Below are 12,825 nucleotides of genomic sequence, written 5' to 3' on the forward strand. Positions count from 1 at the left end.
TCTAAGGATTTCACAAGTACTGACAAAGTCCAGGCTTGCCTTTCTGGCTTTCATGTTAGCTTTGCTAACTCCCATTGCATTCTTTTATCTATCATCCTGGAGGAGAGGCACAATAAAGCTTCCAAATAAATCTTAGTACGTAAGGACCACCAGGAACATTAAATCATTACAGGTGAAGTACCATGATGTCACACTGCTTGACAAAATTGTGAAACTGGACAACTTGAAGTCATCTGTGTGTTTTCCTTCCACGTTGTTTGACAGAGAATGAGAATAGCTATTATATAAATTCCAGGCCATCAATTAAATCTAGCTAAATAAAAGCATTATGTCATGAATTTCATGCTCTTGGACTCCAATTCTATACTGCATGTTTTGCAACTCACATGACTGATAAATATACTATGCAGAAAAAAGGTCTACTCACATACAATCTGTTTATATTCTTAATGTTAAAATACTCACGGACCTATATGCAGCAAGAGGCAGGCTGAAATAGCTATTCCAGTGATTACACAGGAAGATAAAAAAGGAATCACATTCCTTTTAACAATCATGCCTTTGTACTATTTGAAAGAAAATCTTGATTTACAGATGCAAAAACAAAACATTGCATTCTACCCATATGTTAACTCTTTTCTTACGAAAAAGCCCAACACTCTTTTTATAAGATATGTAGTTTTCTGCATTGCAACATGATAAACATGGAATAAATTACTTCCGAAATCCTGTTCTTTATATTTTTTATATAGTAATCAAGTCTGGTAAACTTAACTCTCTGTAGAAGAGCAATGAACTTACAGTCAATGTTTTTCAGAGAACTAAGGAAATTATTTACCTCCAGTATGTGCTCTCCCTGCTGCTCTCGATCTAGTTTTCTGGATGTGGTTGTAATTAGTCCTGTAAAAATAAAAGAATAATTATTCAGATCCTTCAAGAAAATAATCTGAATGAAGGTTAGGTTAAACCAGCAGTTACTGATATCCTCAGTCTCAATTTCTTCTTAGGTGGTCTCTTCTATTTCTGCAGAATTTACACTTCCATTAAGGGAAGGGGTGAGGGGTTTCCAATCCTTAAAATCCATGAAAATATTCTTTGCAACCTGAAAGCTAAGCTGTTGTAACCCTTAATAGAGATTCAGTTCAGTGTTCCAACACGTCTGTGCATGTTATGCTTCTGATAGATGTATGTAATTCTCTCACATGAAGCCTTGTTTTCAGAGGGTGTTCATATGCCTTACTCACAGGGTGCTTAGACACATTATCTGAATAATTACCAATCTCTTCAGGAGAAACATCTATTTGCATTTTTAGTGATGAACACAGAAAAAGGATGACCTGAAGAGATGCAATAATGGTGGAAACCAGAGCAATTTGTGTGTGCTTGCTTCATTTGGCAATGACACGGTGTCAAATCGTTGCTATTGACAACAGCAGAGAATGACCACGAGTTTTTGCTACATGATGTTACATTTTGCTACAAGACTGATATACCATAGATGCAAGATTAAGAAGGCATGATGGGTTTTGTTTTAAATGAAGAAATTCAAAGAGTAAGAGGTGACAAAAAGACAGTGAAATCTAAATACAAAAGGATCTTATTTTAATTAATTCCCCCTAAGAGTTCAAAATTTTAACCATGTAGTTCCATGAAAAGCAAACTTGGTCAACTCTCAGTTGCAGTGGAATGGCTTGCTATGGTGTGGGTTAACCATGCCATAGATGCAGGCACAAGGGATAACAATTACTTTGCTGCATGAAAACCATTAACATGTCTGCAGGTACAAGCTGGCCCCACAAACATCACTGCTGTGTTCACATGGCACTGAGCCTGTGCTAGTAAATCCTGTTAGGCTTTTCACGAAGTAAACACCAAGATTTGGATTCACCCAGTTTAAGCCACTACTGACCAGAGCATCCCATATTCTCTGAAGCAGGAATCCAGCACACACTAGCTAAAGAGGACACTGCAATGTCATGCAGCATTTTATCCAACTGCCACAGTTTTTTACAGTGACAGGAAAGCATAGGCATCTTGACCCTTAATTGTCAAACTGAAAAGCAGGGAAGCAGTTACCCAGTTAAGGATGAAATAGAGATTAAAACACAGGCCACATACTTCATGTTCCTTTTCCTAACTATAGTGTAATCTTTTTACTAATAAGATCTCCTATAAGCAAAATTAAAATCCACTTATAAAGTTTTCAAGGTTGGTCTGCTACAATAAAAAAAGCCTTCAATTTTGTCTCACAGCTGATAAAAATCAGAGCATGTAAGTAAGAAAAGCAATAAAGATTTCAATTTCACTTAGAAGAGAAAGGCCAACAGAAACAGAATTGTATACCACAGGTGCATAACTACTCAATGCTTCTGTCAAAATAGTTACAGTCTACATATACCAACAAAATAAGACAGTCTGTACTAAATAATATGAACAAAACCTATATAAGGCAATATTACACCTGTCAAATGTTCAACCAACTATTCTTCAAAAAACAGATAGTGCAAATAATAGCTGTTTCAATTATGGTCAAATCTGCCCTTGTTTTTCCAGTAATTTGATTTGCTGTTGTATCAAATCCATTATACACCTAGTGTTCTAGACAATGATATATCATCTCCTGCTTTGTATTTTTATGCTTTTACAGCACATAAAAGATGAGCATGCTACTGTTGGGATATATCTTTTGGTATTACAAAGTAAATGCCCTTTATTACTAAGAAAGAGGGAATGAAAAATAGAACAAACAAAAAACAAACAAGGAAAAAATTGCATTATTACTATGAATTTAGGAAGGGGAGGAAAGAGGAAAAAAACAATGTGACAACTCTATATTAACCTTCTTGAGGTAAAATCTTCACATGAAGATTACAGAGGTGTGAACAAGGATAAATGAAATTATTTATTGTCACCTATTCTACACAAAGCCTTAGCTTCCTGCCTGTGTCTGCTCAAACTACACATTTTCTTTTCACAGGCTCTATGGGAAACAGCACAGAACTGTTAATTGGAAATTAACAAGTGGCAGAGCTGAAGCCTCAACTACTCCTCTTCAGCAAGGTGACTTGCAGATGACTTCAAGTACCAGAAGTTCTCCTAAATACCTCTTTGTATTGAGTACCTCTGGAGGTAGCCAGCACAAGCCCTCCTGTGAATCATTAATCCCCTGAGACTCACCACAGCTGCCAAGGCAAAAGGTTAGATTTCAGCAGTTCCCTATCCACTTTTTCCCCATCAAGAGCCATTAAGACTGGAGCCACCGCTAATATATGCCAATTAATACAAAAAAATCACCAAAAAACAATCCAAAAGCTTTTTCTGCAAGCACTCAAGACATAATTATACTATGTACCACTACTATATATACTACAGTTTGTTAAAGTCTAATTCCAGATAAAATTCTTGTTAATGAACTTGGTCAATACCAGAAAAAAATATCTATCTAGAACAAAATATATATGCTTTGACTTGTTAAAACCTCCAGCCTTTTCAAGCAAGCATGCCACAGGTCTGTTAAAACACTTCAGACCAGTAACAGAAGGGCTTAGCCTTCACCATATATATCCTGTATATTCAGCAGAAACTAATGCCAACAAAGGAAATGTAACACTTCTGGATTTAGAATCACATACACATGCATGACATTCTTTTCATTTAACTCTTTACTGCTAGCCACTTTCCTAAGTGAAAGTTCAGCTTCAGTGAAGTGTTCCACTACAGTTTAAGATTGTAAAAGGTTTGATTATGACAACCACTGCACATTACTATTATTTCCAAGCTTTTTATAAAATGTCTCTTGCTGCACCAACAGATTCCATCTATTGTTGAAGAGCTCTTCTGAACTACAGCTGTGACAATAAGGTCTCATGTTCCTACACAGTGTGGCTTTTGTGACTGCCTGTTAAGAGGGCTGAGAATCTTTGCACCTAATGTAAGTCAACTCCTTGCAAACAGAGCCATGGCTCTGCTCTTTCTACTGGAAACAAAACTTCAAGCTTTTTAGATGGAGCTACTATTCTTTCTTGTAACACTTTGGAGACCTCCTTGCTGTGCCCCTCCCTCTACACAAAAAAGTGAATAACCACACCCTTGCATATACCACATCCCCAGGGAAGTAGTAAGTAAAAGATTATTTCAATTAAGCTCTGGAGAAGTCTTTAAAACAGTTTTGAAATCCCCAGTTTGAGGCGGGGAGAATCTGTTTGCTGCTGAATGAGAGAAATGACAGCATGTGAAAGAAACAGATCTCTGTGACAAATCAGTCAATTTCAAAGAAAAACTGACTCAGAGCATTGCTTTGCAGACAGATATTCTCACGTTTTTCTTTTGCCTTCCTCTTATCACCCCCCTCCCCAAAACCACAGAAACAATAAGCTTCAGTAATTCACATCGCCATTATTTCACCTGAAATCAATGTACACTATGGCAAGATGGGTCAAGCATCCTTGAGAAATGCAACATTTTTAAGACAATGATGAGCAAATGGTATCTCTAGTGAACTGATGCTAATTTCATATTCAGTAATTTCAAAACTCTCCTCATTAAAAACATTTTCATAACAGCAGCTTAGTAACTTTGGGCAACTTTGGATAAAGCATAGCTGTTTTGCCTCATTAGCTGGACAGGTACCACAATCAACTGAAACTAACAGTAAATACCCAGAACAAACATGAAATAAAAACCCTACACCAGGTTAACAAATGATTGTTATTGTCCCTTCCTTGCTGCTTTGAGTTTACATTCTGGGGCTAGCTACTGTGTATCTGAGGTCTATCAAAAAATTAAAATAGTCACAACTGCATTCAGCTAAAACTTCAGATTTCTATTTTAAATAATAGTAAAACAGACAAAAATGCAACTACAGCACTCAATTATGTAAATATAAATAAAACTGCTAGTTTTGGAATAGAAAAAAGCGCAAGAGAGCCGACATTATCGAGGATTTATTTTATCTCAGTTCCCAGCTGTATCACATTACCTCTGTATCTGAAAATTAGCACATCAGCAACTACTTTCATTCAATACTGAAATGGCAATCTCTTTTAAAAAAAAAGTGACATTAGGTGGGCAGTGTGCTAAAGACGTTAGTATTAATTTCATGCTATTAGGTATCATTATGGCATGGATGAAAGAAGCAGCATCACACAAAGTGGTCGTTGCAAGGGGAGGCAGAAGACACAAAATTTTTTATCTTACTGTGTATAAATTGTGCATTCCCATGCATTTGTGCTTTCACAGATATGCACTGACTTTCCATCCGCACATTCAGTCCACTACGCTGCCTCCAATGAGTTTGATCCAACAGGCTTGATGTGAATGTAGTATAATACTATCTGAATTGCAGCACATGAAAAGAAATAGTTTCTCTGATCTTTGAATGCATTGACACTGAAGGTTTAAGGAAACATGGAAAGCAGCTATGACATTTTTAATCACCAATTTAACACATACAAGACATAAATTAAATATAAGGGAGGCCATATTTGGTTGCTGAGGTTTTTGCCTTCTGTGTTGAAGGCAAACCACAACCAGTAAGCAGAAACAGTTTCTCTGAATTGCACCAATTACCATTTAAGCTCTCATCAGTCATTACTGCAACTCAGTCAATTATTATTTAAGCTTTCGTTGTTCCACTTCAGTCTCAAAATGAATAAATTGCTAGTGAATGTTGAAAGGGGTTTTTTTTGTTATATATTAAGATCTGTTTACAGAGTCTTAATATATAAATCAGTCTAAGAGATAAACGAAGTATGGATTTTAAATTTACATGTGGCTTTAATCATAAGCTAGTTTAACTACTGCATAGCACAACCCAAATGCACTGGGCAAATTACAGCATACATTCTACAAGTCGAGAACCAATTATGTCTCTTCAGGTGATGAAGACACTATTGCACCGCAAGGCAGAGCTTCCTACTAATCATCCTCATTTAAAAAATAGGGTATTATATCCAATTCAAGACAGCTTTCCCTTCTAGACAGAGGAATATATCTTTCTTTTGTGTGACAGACTAAGAAGTCTACTGGAATCAGCAGTTTCCTCCTCATGAAAGTACCAAGTGTGATTAAGCCATGTCTTAAACATTTCTCATAATACAGTGAGCATCACGTCTCACTGTCTGAATCTTACAACACTGTTTTCAATGGCTTCTGATATCTCACTTTCTGAAATATGAACCAAATGACTGATAACACAATAATCCATGATTGTTTCACCAATGCCACAGAAAGATGACCTTTTTTTTCCAGTCTTCCTTCTTTCAACTGATTTCAAGTTAACTACGTTTTGCACCTAACTTACCTTACAATCAGTGGCCATGAGAAAAGCCCCACATTTCCTTTCAAAAAATGTTCAGATAAGCTTTTTGGCAAGACTGCAGTCAAATCCTGTCTCTCATGTAACCCAAAACAAGGCTTCACAACCAAAATAAACAAACAGGTTCATAAAAATAGGTCAATGAAAATTAATAGCAAAGGGATTAAAGAACACATTTCAGCTTTGCAACTGACAAAAAATAAACTCCATGTCTTACTGGTCACATACAGACCATGACTATAAGCTAGACAGTGTGCCATTGTAACATACCACCATGAAGGCAGGCTGCTGAGTTAAAAAAAGAAACAAGATAGTCCTAACCAGTTATCATACTGGAGCAAGCCTATCATAAAGGAACTGAACTGCTATTGTTTACATAGCCTTAAAGAGAGTTCTTCAGCAATTTCACTTGCTTTTCATTCTTAAACTCTCCCTTGTTCTAAGCTCCTTAGTAACTCTCAACAAAACCAGCAATAGAATTGTCACCTGTAATTTTAAAGTGCTGAAATATGATTGTAAATACATGGTCCCAAAAGAAACTAGCAGTATCATTTGCAAGCACATTTAATAGCTGCAAACGCCTCTTCTGCTCAGGTACAACACCTAAAAGCAATCATTACTGTTCTTTCAATAAAGACTTTTAAAGAGAAATCAAGAGCCCAGTTTCCTCTTTCAACTCTCTCAGACACGTACTCTCCCCATTAGTTATGCTGTTGCTTGCTTTTTCTATCTGGCCTCTTGAATCTTACTTTTTTTGCTACAGAATTGTTTAGGTGGAACAAAGACTGATTCTGCCTAGCAGAGCTCACAGCCTGTGGCTTAGCAGACCTTTTTGGGTAGTTTAAATCCACATTTTGGGCTAAAGTAGTTGCTTTCCACTTCATATAGGAACTTTCTGATCAGGGTAATTTACAAAAATGAGCTACACTACCCTTTAGATAGTTTTAGAAAAATTAAAATGGAGACCCACTGCAGTACACTATGCTGAAATCAGTGTTCCGGTTCTGTTAAGTATAGCACGATTGCACGCAGTTAGTGCAGCCTTTCCCCCTTCAATTCCCATCTGCAGCAGTTCAAGCAAAAGCCAAAAAGACATTCCTACACTGTACAGGCACCTAAGTAAACTCCAGACTGAAAGGTCTAAAATACATTTAGAACTACACACTCTCTTTACTTTTCAGATCACCTTTTCTTTTTACTTAGGCACTTCCTTATTCCTGTTTCAGGTAGTGGGGCATAAGCTCTAGATTTCATCCACAACAAACACTGGTGGCACATTTGTCCCTGATGAATACATCCTGCCCTTGGAATGGTTCTCCATGAAAAGTCAAGCAGTAACTCAGTTCTACCCAAGTCAGGACTGCATCAAACAAGGGATAACACCCTGCCCACAAGGGCCTATTTGTGCAGCACATTTATTGAAGTACAGGATTATCAGTGTTTATTAGTTTGTTGCTTGTTACCAAGACAGACTGCAAGTGTTGTATGTACGATCAAAAAGTAAGTTACTTAATCCTATGGCTAACATTTCATACCATCAGGCACCACATTTATCTGTAACCAGGCAATTTAACTACTCAATCGTACTACTACAAAGTGTGAGTGCAAGGTGCACATCTGAAGCTGAGTCACTTGTCTGAACTATTTTAACAGCATCCTGGAATTTGCTGATCAGAGTATTCATGAATCATTTTTGTGATTTTACTATGGAGCAAAGACAAGCGACCCACCTAAGATTACTAATGTATGGCATAAGGAGGAAAAAATACTTTACATAAACAACTAAGTCATCCTATCAAACACTGTAGAGCTTCAATTTCAACTAGATTTCAAATGAAGTATAAAAATCCGTGTTTAGTGATCATATAATTATAGTAATTGCCACAAATGTATCCAAGAAAAGTAAACCATGTAGTTTTGTATACCCTGACTAGTCACCGAGTACATTATTTTTAGCCTGAATTTACTAAGGCAGTGGTATAACTTCTTCTGCAGTACTTCTTTTACTAGTAAAATTATTTGGAAATAATGAAAAGAAGTATATAAATAATCACAAACACACAAATAAGGATATTAGAAAAATAAACCTAAGCCTATGATCCTGTATTCTGAGTGCTTGCAAGCATTTAGGATGTGCCCAGTTTCACTGTCAATCATATTCTTTTACTAACTTGTTTCTCTCATACAAAACACAAAAACCAGAACTATAAGTCACAAGCAGTATAAGATGAAACCACAAGAAGGTACTTATTAAGTTTTAAAACACTAAAATAATTTTGAATGAAAAATAAACCCACAAAACTCAAGTATGATTATTGAAAGGAAACCAGTAACTGATGACAAATTTCCTGTAGAATAAACTTTGATCTTACAATCAACAGCACACAATAAATTTTTATCATCTCTTTGCTTACTTTGCAAAATTACTCTTGCCTTCAAAAGCCACACCAATTCAAAGCTCAAATGCCTTCAGTAATTAACTCTAAGTTACCTGGTGTCCATCACTCACTTTATTATCTCATTTTGATATATACCTCTTCAATAAGTACAGAATTACCATAAAATCACACAATCTTAAAAGATCTTTTCAAACCTGACATTACAGTATTTATAGTGTTGAACAAAGAAACAAACACTATGCTGATTTCCAAACTTGGCTCCTGTGGGTTTTTTTCCCCTGAACAAATAGACCCAACAAAAAACCAAACCAACCAAACAAAAAAAACCCAAGTATTTTTCAGCTTATACTAGTCAGCTTGAGGAAATAACTTGGTTTTTTTTTAAATCATCATCAGTTGGAAGAAGTAATTAAGAACAGAAAAAGTTGTTCAAATGACACTAAGAATATCAGGATATTTCCAACACCATTACAGGCTTTCTTTTGAGGCCCCTAAACTCCCTATATACCTAAACTCTAAAATGCTAGTTTCTAAGTGTGAATTTGGAGATTTATACAATGCTGCTGCCTTCTGCACCCCTCCCCTTTTATTTTTTTGTTTTGTTTTAATTGCATGTTAATTCCTACATTTACAATACAAGGTGTAGTAGCATAAGTCTGGAATTCACTGCAGTCTTATCTACTGACTTAAAGGGACCTGGTTTTGTAACTGATCCATATGTAAAGAATTCCATGCAGCACTCATGACAGAGATGATCATGTAAACTGCTGCCAAAGGTCTTGTCTCAGCTCTCAGCAAAGCTGAAGAACAATTTTATAGCTCACTTCTAGTTAGTCTTTGAACCACGACTCCACAGAGAATTTTTCAGATAGAAAAACTGATAGAATTACATTTTTGCTGGGACTGATCTTTCATTTTCATTAATTAAAAAAAAAAAGTTTTAACAAAAAAACCAAGCTGTGCTAGATGTGAATTGGCACTAATTCTGAGTAATCTTCTCTTAATAGGAAATTAATCAATACTAATGTTATAGTGCTCCTATATACACAAACTCCTCTACGTTACATTACTCAGAGAGCCTACCAAGGACAGACCAGTATCTCTGAAAGCATGTGTAAAGGTGGTACTTTGCAAGTGGCTCATAACAGTATCTGATCACTGTCTTTTCCATAGCTGGAAGTATAATTTTGCACATTACATACTCCAGCTCCAAACAACATATAATACAGATAGAGTCCATCTCCATCACCATTTCCAATGCACTCTCACCAAGTCTGCAGGTGACACGAGCTAAGCAGTGCAGATGACACCACAGAAGGAAGGGATGCCATCCTGAGGGGCATGGACAAACTCGAGAGGTAGGCCCATGAGAACCTCAGGAAGTTCAACAAGCTCAAGTGCTGCACCTGGGTCAGGGCACACCCAGATATGAGTACAGGCTGGGAGATTAATTCATTGAGAGCAGCTCTGCAGTGAAGGACTTCAGGGTTCTTGTGGATGAAAAACTGGACATGAGCCAACAAGGTGCACTCACAGCCCAAAAGGCCAACTGCATCCTGCGCTGCAGCAAAAGCAGCATGGCCAGCTGGTTGAGGAAGGTGATTCTGCCCTCTACTCCTTTTCTGTGACACTCCACCTTGAGTACTGCATCCAGCTCTGGGGCTGGTCCTCAGCACAAGACAGACATGGACCTGTTAGAACAGGTCCAGAAGGGCCATGACAATAAACAGAGTTGGAGTATCTCTCCCACGAAGACAGGCTGAGAGAGTTTGGATTGTTCAGCATGGATAAGAAAAGGCTCTGGGAAGACCTCATAGCAAATTTCCATTACCTAAAGGAGGGGTCATAAAAAAGGAGAGTGACTTTTCATATGGGCAGACAGTGACTAGACAAGCGGGAATGGTCTTAAACTAAAAGAGGAAATACTTTGATTAGATGTTAAGAAATTCTTTACTCAGAGGGTGATGAGGTACTGGCATAGGCTGCTCAGAGAAGTTGTGTATGCCCCATCCCTGGAAGTATTCAAGGCCATGTTGAATAGGGCTCTGAGTAACCTGACCTAGTAGGTGGCATCCCTACCCCTAGCAGAGGGGTGGGATAGATGATCATTAAGTTCTCTTCCAAAACCAGTTTTTCTACGATTCCATGACTGCTGCATCAGAATATGGGAAATTAAAAGAAAACCTCAGTTTTGTTTATAACACAGGCGATGCAGAGCATGACATGAAGTTTTTATGTAGTGCCAGAGACAAGCAAAGGAAAAGGAAAGGACTGCTGTACTTTCCATTAATTTTCCTACCACTTCTCTTTTTCCAAAGAGATGTAAGAGAACAAACACCACTAAAAGAAATGATCTCTACATAAGTATTTGCAAGAAATTTTTAAAGTAGCTGCCTCTATTATAGCAAAATTTATATATTTTCAAATGCTAAATCCTTAAGTATTGTAGAGTGAATGGCACAAAGATATTAGTAAAGATTTCAGAGATACGAACTTGGTTTTCCACTTAAAGAAGACCAGGTTGAAAACCACTAGTCTAACAGCACTTCAAGTGCTTTAAACAATATTTTAAAAGGAAAATAGAAGTAGCTCATTGTAGAACTAAATTCTCTTTCCAAATATACATCTAGATAAACTTTCATCTACTCATCTAACTGTCTGTGGTTGCAGGACTTTTAACAAACATTTGGGCTAATTCTGGTCACGCTTTCAGTATAGGTAAAAAAAATAAATCTGTTCTAGAGACAGTATAATCCAATACTTTACTTTCTCTGCATGTGACAAGTAAACAGTTGGGCACATGGAGGCTGCTACATACACTTCGAGCTGTGTGACATGAGTGAACAATAACTGAGCCTAGCATTGTTTGCCAGCTACAGAAGTTACAAGAACAATTTCAGGATTTGGATCTTTATTTAACTTTAAATCACATAAGTGTGCAATGTAGTAATACTGGTTTTATTCAAGTTCCAAAATATTACATCCATTGGGAATAAAACCCACAAGCAGTTAAACAACAAAGATTTCCTTTGTTAAAATGAGGCCAATACTACTGTGCGGTCACTGGCCCTTCATTTCCTCACTAAGTAATTCTCCAGTGTTATCGGAAACCCATGGAAGTTGTTTGCAGCTGCACCCATTTCCTATTTCACTTCAGTCTCCAAATCAGACAGACACACACACAGAGTTTTAAAGGTTACAGTATAAAATGCACGGGATATGGTCATGTTTTGAAAGGGCAATTACTCAATGCTTCTGATAGAATTCCCTACCTAATATCCTTATCTAAATGGACTACCTCCTATACCACAAGACTACTAATTTCCTCAAAGGAATGCCTGTAGCATTCTCTTAATAATACCCAAGCGCTTCACCAACGAATTAATGTATCTTTACAACACTCCCAAGCAATTAGTTCATACAATCGTTTATATTTTAGCCCTGCAAAACCCAAGTATGGGAAAATTAACAACTCAAAATTAATTTTGCCATTCTACAGCCCAGGTCGTGAACCCAAGTCTAGTTTTTGGAAGTATGCATCACTTTCACACTAAGCTGCATTAAAAGCATATAAAGCTATACTATTTCCATCAGCACTTCTGCAAATCTGACTGGTAAGTGCTATATGGAGCAATATCAAGTACCTCCCTGCCTCATTTGCTGTTATTGATTTAAATTTCTGAAGGCATGACTTCTGGAGAAAGTGTTTTTTGCTACCCAGCCCTGATTCTTTCCCCTAGCCAGATTTGGTTGGTCCAAAAAAATCTCACAGAAGTCCTGGGGAAGTGGAAAGAAGCAGAACAATTGTAAAAAGATCATAAATTATTTCTAGCCTAAATACATGGGCAAGGTAATCTAGCCATAATAGAAAGGTCTTCCTTGGCCCTATATGGATACCTGGTTAGGATTCCATTTTCTTGCCCAGGAATAGTAAGGAGAGGTCAAAATCCTTTCACTACGCAAACACAGATTTTGCCATTCCAATGTGCACGCTGCCACTTACAAGGTAGTATAAGCTTCTTTCAGGCACCTTAACTCAGCAATCTTTGAAATACTTACCATACGTAGCCTGCAACATTAAGTATCAGCTATATTTTAACAACATTACAT

General features: G+C 37.1%; 1 protein-coding gene across 1 annotated transcript in view; it reads right to left on the bottom strand.

Moving 5' to 3' along the window:
- FAT1 (FAT atypical cadherin 1) overlaps positions 1–12,825 on the bottom strand; it is a gene marked incomplete at its 3' end in the record, with an annotated part of 78,463 nt that overhangs the window by 34,467 nt on the left and 31,171 nt on the right. Inside the window, exon 3 of the mRNA XM_009070043.1 lies at positions 839–900. Within this exon, the coding sequence (XP_009068291.1) occupies positions 839–900 (62 nt within the window). The remainder of the gene's footprint in view (positions 1–838; positions 901–12,825) is intronic.

The sequence above is a fragment of the Acanthisitta chloris genome, unplaced genomic scaffold, assembly GCF_000695815.1.
Source record: "Acanthisitta chloris isolate BGI_N310 unplaced genomic scaffold, ASM69581v1 scaffold9352, whole genome shotgun sequence".
In the NCBI taxonomy this organism is placed as follows: domain Eukaryota; kingdom Metazoa; phylum Chordata; class Aves; order Passeriformes; family Acanthisittidae; genus Acanthisitta; species Acanthisitta chloris.